The sequence below is a fragment of the Asterias rubens genome, chromosome 12 (genome assembly GCF_902459465.1).
Source record: "Asterias rubens chromosome 12, eAstRub1.3, whole genome shotgun sequence".
Classification (NCBI taxonomy): domain Eukaryota; kingdom Metazoa; phylum Echinodermata; class Asteroidea; order Forcipulatida; family Asteriidae; genus Asterias; species Asterias rubens.
Genome location: NC_047073.1, coordinates 212185 through 232985, shown reverse-complemented (window position 1 = coordinate 232985; position 20801 = coordinate 212185). Strand labels below are relative to the sequence as shown.

At 38.7% G+C, this 20801-nt stretch overlaps 1 protein-coding gene across 2 annotated transcripts in view; it reads left to right on the top strand.

Annotated features, from left to right (window-relative positions):
* The first annotated feature begins 69 nt into the window (after nt 1-69).
* LOC117297587 (RAB6A-GEF complex partner protein 1-like) overlaps nt 70-20801 on the top strand; it is a 33635-nt gene continuing 12903 nt past the window's right edge. Inside the window, exons 1-20 of one of the 2 annotated variants that reach the window (XM_033780695.1) lie at nt 70-272; nt 6904-7011; nt 7895-7971; nt 8256-8360; nt 8712-8854; nt 10843-10976; nt 11515-11606; nt 12112-12200; nt 12761-12905; nt 13459-13507; nt 13668-13850; nt 14545-14686; nt 15437-15531; nt 16313-16513; nt 16980-17145; nt 17603-17710; nt 18437-18579; nt 19293-19421; nt 20158-20257; nt 20387-20511. In XM_033780695.1, the coding sequence (XP_033636586.1) occupies nt 132-272; nt 6904-7011; nt 7895-7971; nt 8256-8360; nt 8712-8854; nt 10843-10976; nt 11515-11606; nt 12112-12200; nt 12761-12905; nt 13459-13507; nt 13668-13850; nt 14545-14686; nt 15437-15531; nt 16313-16513; nt 16980-17145; nt 17603-17710; nt 18437-18579; nt 19293-19421; nt 20158-20257; nt 20387-20511 (2475 nt within the window). In that variant the 5' untranslated portion in view covers nt 70-131. Of the gene's footprint in view, nt 273-6903; nt 7012-7894; nt 7972-8255; nt 8361-8711; nt 8855-10842; nt 10977-11514; nt 11607-12111; nt 12201-12760; nt 12906-13458; nt 13508-13667; nt 13851-14544; nt 14687-15430; nt 15532-16312; nt 16514-16979; nt 17146-17602; nt 17711-18436; nt 18580-19292; nt 19422-20157; nt 20258-20386; nt 20512-20801 lie in introns of both variants that reach the window. The other variant, XM_033780693.1, reaches the window with a different exon arrangement.

Genomic DNA, 20801 nt, shown 5'->3' with positions numbered 1-20801 from the left:
TTATGAACGGTGTATAGAGAGTTCATTTTATGACAACTTGGAGAAAATGGCGACTTCCATGAGAGAAGCTGTGTTTGGTTATGTCGTCTGAAATGGCACTGATATTGACGTGAATTCAGAGAGTTTTAATCATGTATTTTCCTGTGGGATGGCCGAAATATCTTGATGTACCTTCTGCCAAATCAGAGGCAATCCAGGAAGTTTTAGCGTCACCAAACCGGTCTATTTTTGTCGTAACTACTTCGCAGTCGATTCATATCTGGCAGAGTAAAGTAAGTTTTTTGCCATCTTTATATTTTTATAAACCTTTTTCATTTCCTTTCATCATGTTCATGATTTTCACTCTGAAATGTGACACTAAACATTTATTTAATTTAAACTTTTTTTCACTTTGGGTATTTTAGTTTAAACTTTTTATCAATTATTCAAAAAGAAAGAAAAAAGAAATTTGACAACAACAGTTTATGTTTTTTTTTATGAATTGATGAATCTGATTGCCACATTATTTTATGATTTATGCCATTAAAATAATCACACCTGGCTGGGTAAATAAAATAATTGGATAACTTAACGTATGGCGCCACCACTTTTTAAACTAATTTTTATAAAAAGGGATATCTCGTTGAGGTAAATAAGATACTATATTATTGCATTCGAATGAAAAAGGGATAACTTTCCGTATGGCGCCACCACTTGTTCACCCTTTTTTACAAAAAGGGATATCTCATTGAGGTAAATTAGATACTATATTATTTCATATCGAATGAAAAAGTGGTGGCGCCATACGGAAACTTTTCCTGAAAAAGTGGTGGCGCCATACAGAAACTTTTCCAAATAATTGGCTAAATGAAGCAGTATTTTTGTTTTAAAATTTCCTGAAAAAGTAAGGTAAAGTTAAGTTGTGATAATCGTATCGCTCCTCACGACTAAGTTACAGATACGTGGCAGAAACTACAATTGCAATGCGCACTGAATTATAAACTTCATTTTGTAATGGACCAGAATGTTGATGAAGAAGTGGCATGGAATGCAGTGATTGATGATGGGGCACTGGGAACCGAACAAATAATAATTTAATTAAATGCAAGGTTCTTGCGTCCACATTGGTCCACACAAACAAAGTTGATGTAACTTAAATCTCTTACCATCAGCTTGTGTCATCTTTTGGGGTCATGAAATGCTAGGATTCATCTTATAAGATGCATTGTCAAATGTCAATACGCCAGTAGTGATTTAAATTGTGACATCACCATTTTTTTTTATTACAGAGCAGTAGCAATTATCTGTCAAAGTTCAGTGTTTATTTCCTTTTGAGGTCACGCCCACTTTTCTGAGCAATGGATGCTTTGTGACTTGCGTCAACATCCACAGTTAACTTGTACTAGCGTGGAATTTTCAACATTTCATAACAGTTTTTATTAGTCACAAATAGGAAATCTAATTTCATTACATTAAATCTGTTAGATTTTTGAGGGCCTATCCTTCCTTTTCCCTTATTTTATTCTAAAATTACATGCGAGTGATCGTGCATGAATTGTGCATGAGAGCCTAAGTTGGTCGTAGCCTGCTGTTAGCCAGTGACCTTTGAATGCATCATGACTGTAGCGCTGTATTAAGATTGATACAGCTGTCTATGGCTCTTACATCCCCTGGGATGTCATGTTCACAAGGAGCAACTCCCTAAAACCTAGAAAGAATACAGAAAAAATGAAAACAAAAAAGTATACTAAACCAAACTGGTGTACAATCAGATTTCCTATCATTGAAAGGGAACTTTCTTCTCGGGTAAATCCAATTGTTCAAGTTGAGTAAAAACTGACTTCATGATAAAATAATATTTAGTATTACACTTCGTTGCTAGAATTAAAAGCAGTTGTTGGTAGATAATTTGAAGAATGTCATTAATAATACCTGTTCGATCATAATAATTATGAAAGGATTCAGATTCAGGAATGTGTTTCCAAAGTGTCAGAACTGTTTTGTAAACTTATATTCCTGATGTTTGTTTAAAATCAACTCAAAATAAAAGTACAATTGTGTAATTCTCTTTTTAAAATGAACCTTGAACCATCTATTATTCCACTCTGGATTGTATGTTTCTTGAGTATGACAGGCATGAGTAATAGACTGTAGGCATGGAATTTCATCTTTGACAGGCCACAAGGCCAATTTGTGGGCAAAGGGCACTTCCATCTGAAAATGTTAAAGTATATGGGAAACTTTTGAAGGGGCACCAAGTCCAAGACCAGGGCAACAGAGGCCATGACTAGCCCATTACCTCCGTGGCCTCTAGGCAATGCCAGTACAAGACCTGTGGCTGGCAGGAGCATAGATTGACTAAATTGGGTTCAGGGTTATTTATTGAGAGACTGACCCCACTTCTTTGACCTTTTGCCAAAACAAAAGCCCAAAATATACAGTCCAAACTGTACCTACAACAAGTGTAGCAATGGTAACACCAACACCCACCCAGTTGTATGTTCATTGTGTGCATGTAAAATGATGAGCAATGACAATTGTTTGACACCCACCCAGTTGTAGGTTCTGCCACAAATCAATCACAATATTAATCTTATTCAATAGCAAAAGTGTTACCCACCTGCAGTATGTTTTCCTTTTGGCCTTAATTCATTGAACGGATGTAGTTGGGATACAGTGTATCTGTCCTAAACTAACATAATAATATTTGGAACATTATACCCCACAATAAAATACTTTCTACAAACCATTATGTTCATCCTGCCCTTTGAGTTTCTTCTTTATCCAAGTGTACTTTGAGTGCTTTCTTTAAAAATGTCTGAAAGATTAAACAAAAATTGACCCAACACTTGTACACACTTGAAAATAAAAAATAAATAAATAAAACCTGATTTTTTGTTTTGTCCAACTGTCTTAAATTATTAGTAGTGTTCTTAGGATTTGGCATTTTGCAAAGTTGAAAGTGGCAGGTAAAATTGTCTTCATAAACCGTGCAAGAAATTCTAAAACCGGACATGTCAAATTGTACACTTCCATTTTCTATACTGTATGCCGACATAATGCAAGTAGGCCTGCATGTCGTTGTGCTACAGAGCTGTCACCTACAGCTCACACAGCTCACACTGAGATTTCAGTTGAATGGATTTATTCTCTCTTCCACTATCTAGCCAGCATGTGTATTTAATTGGCAACGTGAGCTCTACCTCACACCTTCAGTCTCACATCATTAAATTTTTAACCCCAGGCTATGTATAAGCCTTCCTCCTTCTACTCTCCTCAAAACTACTCGGTATACACAACCAACTTGTTAACATTTTCATAAATAAGGTGATCCTGTTTTTTGTGAAAAAATACAATAAAAATGTATGTTTGTTAGGGATGTTGTTTTGTTTAATGTCGTTCTTGTGTGTTTTTAACACCAATGCGTTTTAATGTTATAAATTTGGGTACAAACATTCAATTGACTCAAAAGGATTTGATATTATTTTTGGTTTATACTAAATAATCTTATTGCATCTCAGAAAACCTATGTGTAGGCCCTTCATTGTGTGGGTAGGTACAGATTTTTTTAGCAGGTACTTTTTACACACAATATTGAAAAGATGTTAAATTTTCATCTTCTACCCGGGGATAAAGTATCACTTCACAGTATTGAAATTTGAAACCGTAAAAGTTGAGGTTTCTTTGAGCCCAATATATTAGTGGTACACATCTCCTTTAACATTTCTTGATGAACTGCTGAGTGCTGACTGTTGTTTGTAATCCATCTTATCGAATTATAAACCAGTACTTGCATATTCTTGTTGCACCTGGAGGAAGAAATCTGACCATAGACTGAGGTCAATGACCCCTAGTGATCTTTCAGTTGTCAATGGGATCGATGTTTTTTAATGCTCTAATTTCAAGCTTTAATCTTTTTGTTTTCACATGTTAAATTAATGGTAGTATAACAATTGTGAAGATTTGCAAACAACTATCTGCGAACAAGAATGCATTCATTAAACGATGAGGATTCTTGAATCTCAAACTGTTATTGGTCAACCTTGTTTCGATAGTCAACCTCCGCACAAAAAGGAGAAATTCAAACTACATGTAGTAGGCCTAAGCTTTCTTTTGTTTTTCTATCTTTTAAATATGGGTTCAAGTTCTTGGAATCTAAAAGTGGAAATCAGTAAAATTGTTAATTAAAAGAGGGGAAATTATGTGAAATGAATGTGTCACCATAGCCAGACAGCTAGCACTGTAGCAGGAAAGGCATCTGGTTAGAATTTTGAAATCAAGCTACCCGTCTCCAGTTTAGCAGACAGACTTTTAAAGGCACTGGACACTATTGGTTTACTCAAAATAATTGTTAGCATGAAAACTTACTCGGTCACGAGTAATGGAGAGCTGTTGATAGTATAAAACATTGTGAGAAACAGCTCCCTCTGAAGTAACTTAGTTTTTCGAGATAGAAGTAATTTTCCACTAAAGTATATGAATTTGATATTGAGACCTCCGAATTAGATTTCATCTGAAAGCACACAACTTCGTGTGACAAGGGTGTTTTTTTTTTTCCATTAAAATATCTCGAAACTTTGATGACCAATTGAGTTCAAATTTTCAAAGGTTTGTTATTTTGGGCATGTTGAGATACACCAACTGAGAAGACTGGTCTTCGATAATTACCAATAGTGTCCACTCTCTTTTCTGTATAGTGATACATGTACATGGTGAGGAGCCATGATGCTGGTAATGTATGGTAGGACATAGTGATGCATAATGAGAAGCCATTATGTATGTTTGGGTAACAGACAGAAAGGAAATTAGAGCACGATGGGATTCGTATTGTATTGTACAAACATTGATCTTCTGTCTACAGGATACAGACATGTTGTCTGAGGCTACCCTAAATCACCTAAGTGGGTCTGGGACCATATGCCTTCCGCTGGGGAGGACAGTAGAAACATCAAAAGTCAACGCTCCTTTATTATTAGCTGACAATCCTGGCTAAATCTCGCTGGGCCATCTTACAACGAGGCCAATGCCTCTTTTGCCCCTGGCCTCTGCTGCCCCTGGCCTCTGTTGCCCCTGGCCTCTGTTGCCCCTGGCCTCTGCTGCCCCTGGCCTCTGTTGCCCCTGGTCATGGTGATGGTGCTCTCCAAAAGTTTCCAGCCAGTGTTTCCTGCAGACTTTTAAGATTTTCCCATCGGAAGGCGCCCTTTGCAAAATAAAAATGACCTTTCCCTCTCAAAGATGAAATTCCAGGCAAGTAACGTTGCAGGAAGGACAGACAGTGTAAAATAAACACAAAAATTACATTGTTTGTTGGCCCATAAAATGCACTGTGTATTGCTCAAAGATTGGGTTGACTTTAAGCCAAGGAATTTGGGTTGGAAATACACCCAAGGCCAATCTTTGTCCTTGGTAAAGTTCAGTTTTTCCACTGCAATCTTGTTGTAACATTATTCCAGTGTTTTTCTTCTTTGGGGGGGGGGGGGGTTACTGGGTGTATTTGTAGACTGAAGAAGACTGCACTAAAACAAATTTATAAACTGTCGCTACAGATAATTCAAGTGAAGTTCCAGGAGGCTTTATATTTGTAGTAAGATACATACCTCCCTAGTTAGATTCAACTAGTGTTTACACAGGTTGTCTACTACATTAGAATATCTATTGAGTTAACACTTTCTCATGATTGTGTTTTGGTGGCATTCTATGCACGATGGTTTTATCCAGGAATAGTAATGTACATCCACCTGTTATGTTTCATTACACAAATCAATAGGACGCAATATTGAAGTACATGTACTCAATGACCAGCTACATAAGTATACATATATACATAGTATTGTACAAAAGTGTAGATTAATGATAAACCATATAACGGATCATGCCGAAAAATACAATTTTGATCGGGATTGAGATTTTCAACCCTGGTCCCTTTCAGGGTTGATTTCAATCTGGCTAGAGCATGCTACCCTGATCGGAGGCGGGTTGAAATTTTTACAGTGTGAAGCAGGGTGAACAAAATCTCCGGTTCAGAACCTGCTCCGACCCTGAGATTTTTGACACTTTGAAAAGGCCTAGCCTTATCTACAGAGCCTTTCTCTTTGTACAGAGCAAGGACCAACCTGATCAGACTCAGAGTGCTGTAGTCGGGCATCAAGATCCCTTTATTTACAACTCCCTGTGGTTTAGTAGACCATAGCAGAGTATGTGTGGAAAGTAGGACAGTGTCAGAGGTCATATAGATCATGGCATACTGATACAAAGTGGGTGTGGTCCATACGTGTCCTGTCCATTCGATAAAGGGGCGGGGCAGGGAGTAGTCAATCATGTGGTAAATGAAGCATTCATTGGTTTAGAGGTGGAAGAATGCTCATTCATTGGTTTAGAGGTGGAAGAATGCTCATTCATTGGTTTAGAGGTGGAAGAATGCTCATTCATTGGTTTAGAGGTGGAAGAATGCTCATTCATTGGTTTAGAGGTGGAAGAATGCTCACAAATTGGAAAAATAATTGGACCATACATGTATTTATAATGTTCAGGCAGTTATTCTTTGAAGCTGCATACAAATTGTGAAATTAAATGTGCACATACCAAGCCTGGAATTTTGGTACATACAAATACTTTGTAAGTATCCTGTTCCAAGGAATCATTTGTTTAAAAAATACAAAAGTTAATACAACAAAAATAAGATGCGCGCTAAAATACTTATTTCTTAAAAGTAAGTTTAAACTCTGAGCCATTTGAATAATATAAAGATGTGCTAAGAGAAAATTCAAAACCTTTCTGGTGAATCCTCTGAACAAAACCTTTTACACCAACGATGTATGGTATAATATCTTACATCAATGTACATGTCTATGGGTATTATCAAATTAAATGTTCTTTATCCCTGATGCAAATTTAACATTTTGTAAATTATTTTTTCTTTAACAGCCGTGTGTGTTGATAGTGACTTTCAGACGATCTGATGATTCAGTCATAGTACATGGAACCAATCTATGTGCAGAATGGAAACCAGACTGTACTGTACTCGCAGTTGGGGTGAGTTGACACTTTGCTTCATTTGTTCTTGACTTAATTTCATAATGCTGCTTAGCACCGAAGAATCTTGCTTAGCAAAAACAGGGTATCAGTTAAAAAATGGTGTGTGTTGTCTGTGCAGTTGGGGTGGTTTGACACTAGCTTTATTTGTTCTGGGCTCAATTTTATAATGCTGCTTAGCACCAAAGAATCTTGCTTAGCAAAAACAGGGTAGTCAGTTTAAAAAATGATGTGTGTTGTCTGTGTTGAGTACAGCTTTGATAAAAACAAGTGTTTATGTGCATATGAACAAAGGACTGAAAAATACTGGTACATAATCTTACACTGGTTAACAAGCACAGACAGCTGTATGCTCAAATAAATATATGATTAATTTCATTTTTTAATAACTACCAAGATGTTGTATGTATAGAGTTCAATGCAGACCACACTTCAATCCAATTAACATAATAAAAGTACAGCAGTTTCTGTTATTCAAAATACTCTGCAATATAATTTTGTAAATTAAAAAACAGAAGCGGAACATCCACCTATAGATGCAATATGTTTATAAATACAAAATGTAAAAAAGAAATTGGTTTGCATTATTAAAGGCACTTGTCATTATTGGTAATTGCTCAAAACATATGTTAGCATAAAAACTTACTTGCTAACAAGTTGTTGATAGTACAAAACATTGAAAAGCACTTCCCTCTGAAGTAGCGTTGTTTTTGGAGAGAAGTAATTTCTCACTAAATATTTGAATTGAATTTGAGATCTCAGCTGAGGTCTCGGATTCAAGACATCTCAAAGCACACAACCATGTGAATTCAATCTTCCTGGAACATCAAGTCCATGTTGGTAGTAATATAACAATTGTATTGTTTGCTGGTTTCCTTTACAGACATCAGGAGGTCATTTGTTGTTATTCGAGGTGCAGCAGGAGGGAACCCATCACCTCTTTACAACTAAGCAGTCTAGGTAGGTCAGAAACTAGTCATTCACAAACTGTCATCAATGTTAAAACAAAACTGAATAAAATGCTCACTGAGCTATAAACTTCAGATGCAAAATTAGATTATTTATTTCTCATCAAATAAGACATTTCAGACAAAAAATTTCAAGGGATGTTTTCAACTATCATCATCATAAGACTGCGTAAGTTTGATGTAAATCTGTGATATAGACAATTTGTTTTCTTACCAATTCTGTTATGCTCCTTTAATTCCCTTGTTACTATTAATTTTGTAAAACTCTGATAATAGCTCAGCGCATTATAGATGTGATACTACTGAAGCAGACAACAACACAGTGCCAATGTTGAAGATAGATTATGCTCACACAATGCAAATCACTGCTGGAATTAACAGGTTGGTCATCAATTATTATCTAAAACAGGTGTTTACAATCAAATGAATATACTGAAGGTAAAACCAGGCAAAATTAAATCATTTATGAGTGTTATAAATAGAACTTTGTATTATGTGTTATTTTGTTTTTACTAAAATGCGATTCCAGGGGACAATTAATTTGGGATTCTTTTGATGGACCAACTTGCCCGATCCAAGGCAACTTGTCCCTTTAACAGTATATGCATATTGGGTGGCTGATTATTTGAAGTTGGAAATTCCAAGCTGTCATGACTTGAAGGAGCTAGTCTCCTCTAATCTGAAGTCCCGAAGCAGTCAAGAGATGTAATTTTTTTCTAATGTCTTCCACAGTCTATGTTGTCTTAAGGACGACTTATTGGTTGCTACTAGCAACGGTTTATTGATGCGAGTAGGATGGGACGGCAGCACACGTCACATGATGGATATATCAATCAGAGCGATTCCATTCTCCATAGATCTTCAGCAGTCACGAGGTTAGTTCATCTATATCAATTGATAATAGCAGATTGCATTGCACCATCTCTCAAGTCACATGAAACTCAGGGGTGTGTAGCTCTTCAGGTGTGTAGGCCAGGGCTCTCAAGAGCTCTTCATGGGTGTAGGCATGGGTCATAAGGAGCTCATGAAGGGTGTACATAATTAGGCCACGTCCCTGGCACTAAGGAGCTCTTTATACATGTACACATGGTGTAGACCATCAATTGATAATAGCAGATAACACTGCACTATCTCTCAAGTCAGATGAAACTCAGGGTTGTAGGCCAGGGTTCAAATTCATGGAGCTCCACAACAAAATAGTGCTTACCTAAATAAGGGTATCAGCCAAACTACTATATCGCATGTACAATTTGTGACTGGTCTCCTGCTCAGTTTTTGCTAACCAGAAACTTGTTAAGCAATATTTTCCGCTTAAGCAGTTATGAACTTGCTCTTCAGGGGTATAGGTCAGGGCCCAATTTCATAGAGCTGCTTAAGCACAAAATTTGCGTAAGCTTAACAAATCCTTGCTCAGTAAAATTAGATTACCGGCCAAGATTCCACTCAGTTGTAACGCTAAGTAAACAACAGCTAAGTATGAGTCACAAGCAATGTATGTGGCATGGAATTTTGGCCAGTAACAGGTGTAAAATAAGCAACACACAGAATAAAACGTACACCATGTCGTAACATGCAATTTGACACCCAAATTGGCAGACCAAGGGTTTTAGTGCATTGGGGTTATCAGCTCATTTCATAATTCACATTTCTCATAATGTATAAACACTTTCAGTCAGAGTAAGTTATTCAAAGGTTTGTGTACAGCCATAGTGTACAGCCATAGTGTACAGCCATAGTGTACAGCCATAGTGTACAGCATAGTGTACAGCCATAGTGTACAGCCATAGTGTACAGCAGAGTGTACAGCCATAGTGTACAGCCATAGTGTACAGCCATAGTGTACAGCCATAGTGTACAGCCATAGTGTACCGCCATAGTGTACAGCAGAGTGTACAGCCATAGTGTACAGCATAGTGTACAGCCATAGTGTACAGCCATAGTGTACAGCCATAGTGTACAGCAGAGTGTACAGCCATAGTGTACAGCATAGTGTACAGCCATAGTGTACAGCCACAGTGTACAGCCACAGTGTACAGCCATAGTGTACAGCCATAGTGTACAGCATAGTGTACAGCCATAGTGTACAGCCACAGTGTACAGCCACAGTGTACAGCCACAGTGTACAGCCACAGTGTACAGCCACAGTGTACAGCCACAGTGTACAGCCACAGTGTACAGCCACAGTGTACAGCCACAGTGTACAGCCATAGTGTACAGCCATAGTGTACAGCCATAGTGTACAGCCATAGTGTACAGCCATAGTGTACAGCCATAGTGTACAGCCATAGTGTACAGCCATAGTGTACAGCCATAGTGTACAGCCATAGTGTACAGCCATAGTGTACATTCTTGATCATACACCTTTCTTTACATGTAGGACACAGGTTGCCATGGTAAACTACTTGTGTAAATAGGTCTAAGTGCGAAGTACATTTTGTCTGGAATGCCCCTAATGGGTTTTATGTCAATCACATCTCCTGCATAATATAGTGTTAAGGTATCCAGTAACTGTGATAATCCATGAAGAGTCTTAAAGACACGGGACCCTATTGGTTATTACTCAAAATTGTTAGCATAAAAACATACTTGGTCACAAGCAATGGAGAGACTGATGGTATAAAACAGTGTGAGAAACGGCTCCCTCTAAAGTGACGTAGTTTTCGTGACCTCAGAATTATATTTTAGATTCTACCATAGTTCTTCTAAACAATTATACCATTACACACAGAGACATAATAATAATAATAATAATAATAAGACTTGTAATGCGCACATATCCACCCTGCTGGGTGGTCATCATTACCCAAAAGAGATTTCCGCAAACCTCACCTATAAATAACCCAACTGTGTTTGTGTTTTACAGAATCTTTACTTGGTGACACTTCACTGTCCTTCAAGCAGACACAGTACAGTATGATACTATCCGGATTGGCTGTGGTCCTATCAGACGGTAGAGCTGCATTCCTGACTGCAGATAACAGTAAATTTGAACCCAGGGTAAGCGTCTTATCAAATAATAATAATACATTATTACTCTGATCACTGGGCCATTTCATTCCTTCCATGGGTCAAAACCTCTCAACCCACTTCCAATATTTAGCAATTAGCATTGGTTACTGTGGGAGTTTATTTATTGTGGTGCACCCTAACACTAAATGGAAGGAAAGTGAGAACGGTAGGAATGTTAAGGGTTAAATAATAAACAAATTTATATGGTGTATTTAAAGGGACACATTGCCTTGGATCGGTCGAGTTGGTCTTTGAAAAGCGTTTGTAACCATTTGTTATGAAATACATATGGTTAGAAAGATGTTGTAAAAATAAAATATAATAATCCACACACAAACAGTTCACGACGAGTAAGGAAAACCATGCAACTTTGAGGCATGTTTGTGTGGATCTTTATATTTTACTTTTATATCGTCTTTCTAATCATATGCATTTTATAACCAACAGTTCCAAACGCTTTTCATAGACCAACTTGCCCATCCAAGGCATTGTGTTCCATTAAGGGATTGTTTGCTTTGACCTCCAGGCTGTACATGCTGTATGGGCTCCAGATGTCAAGACTGCTTGCTGTGTTGCAATTAATCACAAGTACAGACTCATAGTCTTTGGACTCGCTAAGTAAGTTTTAGCAAATGGTTCTTCAAAGTTTGGATGTTCTTGTACTGGATAATTACTTGGTAATTACTCAACAAATAATTGTTAGCATAACAAACTTACTTGGTAACAAGCAATGGTGAGCTGTTGATAGTATAAAACATTTTGAGAAACGGCTCCCTCTGAAGTAACAGAATTTTTGAGAAAGAGGTAATTTCCCACTCAAATATTATTAGGTATCTGAAAGCATACAAGTTGGTGCAACAAGTATGTGTTTTTTCTTTCATTATTCTCTTGCAACTTTGATGACCCAATGAGTCCAAATGATCAAAGATTTTGCCTTGGTGCCCTTGAAATGCTACAGTAGAAATTTACAATTGCCTCATAGGGTGCCCTTTAGATGCATTGGTGCTCTTGCCCTTTCATAAAGGAAGCATACAGGCCTGCTGGTCTTTGACTACAACCAAAAATGTCTAGTGCCTTTAAGACGAACCAGATTTGTAGCGGATTTATTTGTTTTCCTCCCCAGTGGGCAAGGAGTAGTGTACACCCTGGATGAAGTAACCGGTGCTCTGCAGTTATCACACTGGTTGACGCTCTCAAGTTCAGATTTTCCAGGTAATTGCACTGGTGGGGGAAGTCCCTGCATGTGGTTAAACCTAATTGCTTGATTTCTGCAGATATGCAACTAATTTGGGATCGAGGTCAGTCAATTTCTGACCAATTTCCCTCAATTTTGGAGAAAATTAAACTTGCAAGGTGTTTTTGTAGTAGCGTGGCTGAGCAGTTAAGAGCACTGGACTCGAGCTCTGGTGTTTCTGATCAGTAAAGTGTGGGTTCGAGTCACAGTCATGACACCTGTGTCTTTAAGAAAGACACTTGACCATGATGCTTGGTCTTTTGGATGGGTTGAAAGCCGTTGGTCCAATATGTTGTGTAACGCACATAAAAGAACCAAGTGCGCTTATAGAAAAGAGAAGGGGTTCTCCCCCATGTTCCTGGTGTGATTGGCTGCATATTGTGCAACAGCAAAGAAAGTCTCATAATTCAAACGTAGTGCCACATACCTTGCAGAAATACTGTATTGAAAACGCCTTGGGCATCACTGAGTGACGTATACAAGCAAACTATGTAAGCAGCCACTAATATTATTGTTGCTGCGTGTGGTTTGTTTCTAGATGGATGTCAGGCAGCAGGTCCTATTTCTACAGTCACCTGGACACCTGATGGTTGTGCTTTAGCCTGTGCATGGAAACAGGGTGGACTAGCTTTATGGAGTGTGTTTGGTGCTCTACTTATGTGTACCTTCAGTGGAGATTATGGGTAAGGAGTCAGGGAACCAACCACTCTAAAGACAAGTAGGATTTGAAACTTTGCATGATGGATATAAGAACGGAAAGGTTTGCGGTAACACCATGTAATGACTATCTCTAATGAGTTGAAAAGAACTGTTGGTTTCAACTCGACGTTTCGATCAGTATGCTCTGATCTTCTTCTGGTAGCTTTCTCTAGAAGACGATTAAAGCATACTGATTGAAACATCGAGTTGAAACCAACGGTTCTTTTCTGAACCACCCCAACTCCTTTAGATATAGTCATTACATGGTATTACCACAAACCTTTCCATACTCTAAAGACATTTGTTTTAATTTTTGTTTTGTTTATGCAAGTCGCTAGACACACAAGGCCTGAAGGCCACTTCAAAGTTTGGTCTACAATCAACTATTTTTCCAGGGGCCGTTGCTATCTACTTCTGGGGCTAAAACAGGGTTACCCCCCTTTAATTTTAATTTCTTCTACTTATAGAAGTTTGATTTGATGTTATGATTTTGAAAGATTAAAAGATCGCTGTTTTTGTCTTGACTTATATTTATAGTTTGTGCCCAGAAACAAGCAGACCGTATCCCCTGCATGTACATTCTATGGTGAGTATGAACCTAAAGCATTTAGATAAAAATGGACCATCCAAAAGTCTCTTATAGTATAAGGCATTTTAATACCTGGACTACTTTGTAAGAATATGTATTAATGTATGTTATTTATAGTATTTAAATCTGGTGTTTTTTGTGATTGATGTCATTGTAGGACTGGGATCCCGAAGGCTATAATTTATGGATTACCACATCTCCTAAATCCAGTAAAGATAAGAAGCGGATATCGGACTCTGGTATACCCTTCCCTCGTGTCCTTCAGTCTGCCGATCAGTCTACAGGTGAACTGGTCTTAGTCTCATTCGTCAAGAGTGCACTGACTACAAACCCATGCATGGTAAGTTTTGGTAGGGTTTAAAGGAACTGGACACCTTTGGTAATTGTCAAAGACCAGTCTTCTCACTTGGTGCATCTCAAGATTTGCATAAAATAACAAACCTGTGAAAATTTTGACTCAATTGGTCGTTGAAGCTGTGAAAGAATAATGGAAGAAAAAACACTCTTGTTGCACAAGTTGTGTTTCTTTCAGATGCTTATTAACAAAAAATTTGTGAGAAATTACTTTTTTCTCAAAAACTAGGTTACTTCAGAGTGAGCCGTTTCTCACAATGCTTTATACTATCAACCTCTCCCCATTACACATTACTAAGTAAAGTTTTGTGCTAATAATTATTTTGAGTAATTACCAATAGTGTCAAGTGCCTTTATTAAGGAGCTTGGATTCAATTGAGGGAAATTTGCATCGGGGATGAAGAATATTAACATTGGTTTTACCCATATACACTGATGTGTGTGAGCACTGTATACTCTCCCGAGCTACCAGGCAATCTTGTTGGTCTCGTTGGTAAGACATTGCCCTAGAATTGCAAAGGTCGTGGGTTCGAATCCCACCCATACATACATGGTGTTACCGCAGACCATATATACATTGATACCTCACCATGCAATGCCTCAAACCCCATATTCAATAAGCTGCTTAGGCAGACAATGTTGCTAAACAATTATTTTTTATTTTATTTTGTTTCTCACAGACAAACCATGAGCATTTATTTCTACAAGGTGAAGATAGGTTATACCTCAACACAGGAGATACCATACTCAAGACGGCTCAACCTGATGTGATGCTGGATAGTAGCACTGTAGTCTCAGTTACGTCACAGGGTAATACATCAGGTATGATGCAGTCCAAATTCACTCTAAACCACCCCACCCCCTCCTGCCCGTCCCCTCCCCCCCCTCCACCTCAGCACTGTAGTCTCAGTTACATCACAGGGTAATACATCAGGTATGATGCAGTCCAAATTCACTCTAAACCACCCCATCCCCTCCTGCCCGTCCCCTCCCCCCTCCCCCCTCCACCCAAGCACTGTAGTCTCAGTTACATCACAGGGTAATACATCAGGTATGGTGCAGTCCAACTTCACTCCGACCCCCCCCTCCTCCCCCTCCCTTTTCCTTTTCTGCCTAAGAACTGTAGTTTCAGCGACAGGGCAGTACATCAAGGCCCAGTGCAATCGCTCATTTATGGCAGTGAATTCTGCACTTATTTCAAGCGTATTTCAAGGGGTAGCAGGGAATTTTTGCTTGTGCGCGTGCTTATCCAATGTCACTTGCCTTTTTACACTGGCTAGCCCAGAAACTTGGCGCTTGCCGTACAAGTGGTGGATGGTGTTGGTAAGCGAGAATTCGGCGGTTAGCAGAGCCATGAAATTGAGCCCTGGTATGGTCGAGTCCAATTTCACTCCGATTAAGCATTCTCGATAAATTGAAAACTTGCCAAACAGCAGTGAAATGTTTTGTAGCCTTCATCTGTTTTTTCCTGCCAGTGTTTGTAAATATCCTTTTCAACCATAGCACCCTACAGTGTTCAGTAGGTTGGCATAATTCTTATTCATATATTTGATGTTGTGATGTTAGTTGCAGATGACTCCATAGTGTCTAGTGTACTGATTGGTAACAAGCAATGGCAGGTTATGTCTCTACCGTACAACTACATGGCAAGCAACTGGCCACTCAGAGTAAGTCTTCTTCAATACAAGTCATTTAAAAGCAACTGTTTGTCTCATTTGAAATTATACACAACACACACAGATAGTTCAGTTCAGTTCATAATTCTTTATTCCCGTCTGATGATGCACATAGTTGTCATTTGATTGGTGGAAAAAATACTAATACTAATAACAACACAGTACTTATGTAGCGCATCACAACAATAAATGAATTCAATGAGCATACAGGCAATTAAACAAACATAACTGTTAAAGGGAAGGTACACGTTTGGTAATTACTCAAAACAAACTTTAACTTAAAAACTGTCTTGGTAACATGCATTGGAAATATGTTGATAGTATGTAACATTGTGGGAAACGACTCCCTCTGAAGTAAAGTAGTTTTTGAGAAAGAGGTCATTTCTCACTAAAATATTAAAAGACTTCTAGCTAGAAGTCTTTTATTCCTATCTGAAAGCACACAAATTCGTCCAACAAGGGTGTTTTTTCTTTCATCATTTTTCTCTCAACCTCAACGACCATTTGAGTTCAAATTTTCACAGGTTTGTTATTTGATGCATAGAGTGAGATACACCAAATGAGAAGACTGGTCTTTGACAACTACCAATAGAGTCCAGTGTCTTTAAGAAGCGATTTAAAACCAGTGTGAGTTTTTGCAGTTTTGATTTGATGTGGTAGTACATTCCAAGGAGAAGGTGATGAATTTATGAATGAACGATGTCTGTGTCACTAGTCATTCTATTTAGATTGATCATGAAATGACGTTGAATATTTGGTTGTATTGTTACAGTATGCCGCTGTGGATCGTTCTGGACATTGTGTAGCTATAGCAGGACGATACGGCTTAGCTCATTGTACAATCTTTGCTAAGCGTTGGAAGCTGTTTGGTAACGTCACACAGGAGAAGGATATGTCAGTGAGTGGAGGCATTACATGGTGGAAAGACTTCATTGTCATGTCATGTTATAATCACTATGAGAATAGACATGAGGTAAGAGTCACTGAGTATACAGTACTGGGTATTGGTATAAGGATAAAACCAAAATTAATGTCTTGTCGGTTGTAAGGCCGTTGTCCAGTCTGTTCTGGGTTGGCCTGCTTTCTCCCTATGACTCTCCTCCACTTGGCCCTGTCCAGAAGGGTCCCTTGCATGGTAGTTGCATGTCATTCATCACAGAGCTCTGCCACGTCTTGCACAGACGGCCAACGGGTGTGGGCCCACCCACAATTCTGTTGGTACACCTCTTGACCGAGTTGGCATCCTCCTTTCTCTCCACATGGCCAAACCACCTCAGCCTGTGCCTCTTCAAGATGCTGCCAATCCCCTCCTCTCCGACTATAAGTGATTTTCTATTGTATACACCCATCATCGGTGTAAGGGTAAAACCAAAATTAATATGTGATTCTAAATTCTATAAACCCATTAATGATGTATTTATGATTTTGTTTGTTTACAGCTGAGGTTATACCCAAGGATAAGTAATCTAGACAACAGTTTTGCCTGTATAACCAAGGTGCCTTATCAAGTGCTTGTACTCAACGTCTTTAAGGATCTACTGGTTGTCTTCTGTGTTGATTATCACATCTCATTGTATAGCATTGAGAGACGAGACAACTCAGCGAGTAAGTGCCATTAGTTTCTTGAAAGTTTATTCCCGTTCAGATGGCCTTATAATTTGTGCATCTTAAAGGCTCTGGACCCTATTGGTAACTACTCAAATCAATTGTTAGCATAAAAATTTACCTCGTAATGAGCAATGGGGACCTGTTGATAATATAACAAATTGTGAGAAACGGCAGTTTTTGAGAAAGAAGGTAATTTCTCACTCAATATTAAAAGACTTCAAGCCTGAAGCCTTTTAGTATGGATCTGAAAGCACACGAATGAAATTAGGCCCTGTTAATGGCGCTGCATATAGAATTATGTGCTTACTGCAACTGGTAAATTGTGTACTGTGGGATGTTGCAGGGTGTAAGTACAGAATTCTACGGTAAGTGGTGCTTTAAAATTGAGCCCAGACTATCTTGGTTTGAATTCATACAGATTGGATTATATTGATTACATGTTGAACCTTTACAGATCCCATTGCTACCATCAGCAGAATACAAGATTTATCTCTTGCCAACTTTGTGCCTCATCCTACCTCACTGGTCTCATTGACGCTTACATCACTCCGATCAGAAACAGGTCAGTTTAAATATTGTGTGCGTTCAATTAGCTTCAATTAGCTCATTCGGGTGAGCCCCTGACAATAGCTAATCGAACGATCACACTTTGCCCTCTCATGGTGACGTCATGCACCTCGGACCAGCCCCAAGTGACCCATTCCACAAGAAGGGCACTTGGGGCTAACCCGGGTGAGCCCCTGGAATGACATCAAAGCTATTCGAACGCACCGGGGGCAGACAGGGGTCGACCCAGGGAAGCTAATCGAAACGCACCCAATGATAAAAATAATTCAAGTGAAAAGATGTTATATAGGGCAGAATCCGTCTAAAAATGTAGCACTTTACATACCCAAAGGGCGTCTCAAAGAGCTTCCAACATTATTACCCCTGGTCACTGGGCCATTTAATTCATTCCTTAAACCATCTCAGCTCCCTGGGGAGTATACAGACTGTGCTACAAATATGCGCTACTCGACTTCAATCACAAGTACCATCTCTGTTCTAACAGGTACCCATTTACCCCTGGGTGGAGAGAAGCAATTATAGTTAAGTGTCTTGCTCAGGGACACAAGTGTCAGGACTCCCAAACCCACACTCTGCTGAACTGAAACACCAGAGCTTGAGTTTGGTGCTCTTATCTGCACCGCCACGACATCCCAGAAATTCATTATGAATCTAACAATTACCTCAACTATGGAACCGACAAACTTGTTTTCATTAACGTGAAAGTTTTCAATCTTGCCAGTTTCCCCAGAAATAGCCAACCATACCAAAGAGGCAGAGAGCCTCATAACTAATGTAGCTGGTAGATTACTGATGCTACAACGAGATCGACTGAAACCTCCATCAGTGACCAACGCACCTCTGGATAAACGGAAACATAATGAGGTGAGGCTCTTTGGTTTCTATCTTGGCTGATATTTAATTCTTCTTACTCTGACAAGGTCCTTCTTGGACAATTTATTGTGCATGGGTACGACAATGTGTTACAATAAGAGACACAGTGAGGCTTTTAATCAGCCAAATAAGGAATGTTGAAAACCCTCATCAAACGTTCATAGGAGTGAATGAGCACCTCAAAGGAACACGTTGTCTTGGATCGTACGAGTTGGTCTATAACAAGCGTTTGTAATCGTTTGTTATAAAATGCATATGGGTAGAAAGATGTTAAAGTAGAATACAATGATCCACACAAGTTTGCCGCGAAATTGTCTGGTTTTCCTTTTACTGTGCGAACTAACACGGTATTTAAGTTTGAATCCCATAAATGGCCAACCGTGTTAGTCGACGAGGTAAAAGGCAAACTGATCATTTTCGAGGCATGTTTGTGTGGATCATTGTATTTTACTTCTAAAACATCTTTCTACCATATGCATTTGATAACAAAAGGTTACAAATGCTTTTCAAAGACCAACTCGACTGATCCAAGGCAACGTGTTCCTTTAAAGAGGGGCTCCAAGGTTAACTTCTTTTATGTAAATTTGTGTACAGTTTGTATCAAACAAAGTATGTGAATGTTCAGAACAGAAAGGTCCCATTCTTGACTAGCTGTTGATTATTTGATGATAAATTGATATCAATCCTGTTCTGTCTTTCCTAAGATGCCATTCATTGCTCCTGTTGTGCTTGCATCTTCTGTTGAGAACATGTGGACAACATCACGTAGTAATAGAGATAAGCCTCACCTCATGGAAGCATTATGGTTGGGATGCGGAGCAGCAGGCATGAAGGTAAAACCCTACGCCATTGGAAACATTATTGGTAGTTTTTATGTTAATGAATAAAGAAAATTATTTGTTTTTTACCCATATACCGGTGTGTGTAAGCACTGTATACACAGTACTTTTACACAAGTTCTGTGAAAAAAAAAGAACAAAAAAATCAAAAAAATCACAGGCATATTATTTCGGGTAGGGTATATACTTGGGACCTTTGCCAATCTAGAGCAGATGTCTTACCAACTAAACCACCCAGATTGCCCAGTAGCTAGAGTCAGTTCGAATCCTAAATTGGTAGTTTTTCTGATAATTCTTGTGATCAACTTTGTTATTGTGTTCTCCAATTGTGAAACTCATGAACACTGCCACAATGCATCCTGGTCTATATTGATCAAATAATAAACCACAAGGGAAACTGACTGGGTACTTTTTAAATGATTTGGGGCTGAACAAAGCAAAATTGACTTGAGCGGGATTTTAACGACCGGATTATAATGATGGCGCTTTACCAACTGAGCTATCTAACCCTATGTTGACATCTCCCTATTTGTCAACATCTTTGTTCAGGACGTCAGTCAGAAGCCATTCAACTGATCTTGTATACTCCCCAGGGAGCTGAGATGGTTTAAGGAATGATTAAAGGCCCAGTGACCAGTGGTACTATTATTATTATTATTATTATTATTATTATTATTATTATTATTATTATTATTATTATTATTATTATTTGGCTTGATGTCTATTTCAGGTGTGGCTTCCACTATTTCCACAGAAGAACTCTAAGCATCATCACAGCTTCTTATCCAAGAGAATTATGCTTCCTTTCCAGCTTAGAATATATCCACTTGGTAAGTCTCTCTCCTATTTCCATAAATATCCCTCACTTAATGTACTGTCCGACCTGCTTGGCTGCCAGTGCAGTGAATAAAATAACCAGAAATGTTATTGACCTTAGATATATCTTTGTATACTTGTAGCCGTATTATTTGAAGATGCTGTTGTTCTTGGAGCAGCCACAGACACCTTGAGTTATGAACCTCAGACACCAAGTGCTGCTGATAATAAGCCAACTATCCTTCCATTCTCAACATTAGAACGAACTGTAAGTCATCCCCAAACCCTATTGCATTACTGTCTCAAGGGTTATGCCACATGGGGCAATTTACATTCCACCAGTTCCAGGCAATCTCCAAGAGGAGAATTCATTCACATTGCCACATGAGGCAACTTACATTCAACCAGTTCCAGGCAGTCTCCAAGAGGCGAATTCATTCACATTGCCACATGAGGCAATTTACATTCAACCAGTTCCAGGCAATCTCCAAGAGGAGAATTCATTCACATTGCCACATGAGGCAACTTACATTCAACCAGTTCCAGGCAATCTCCAAG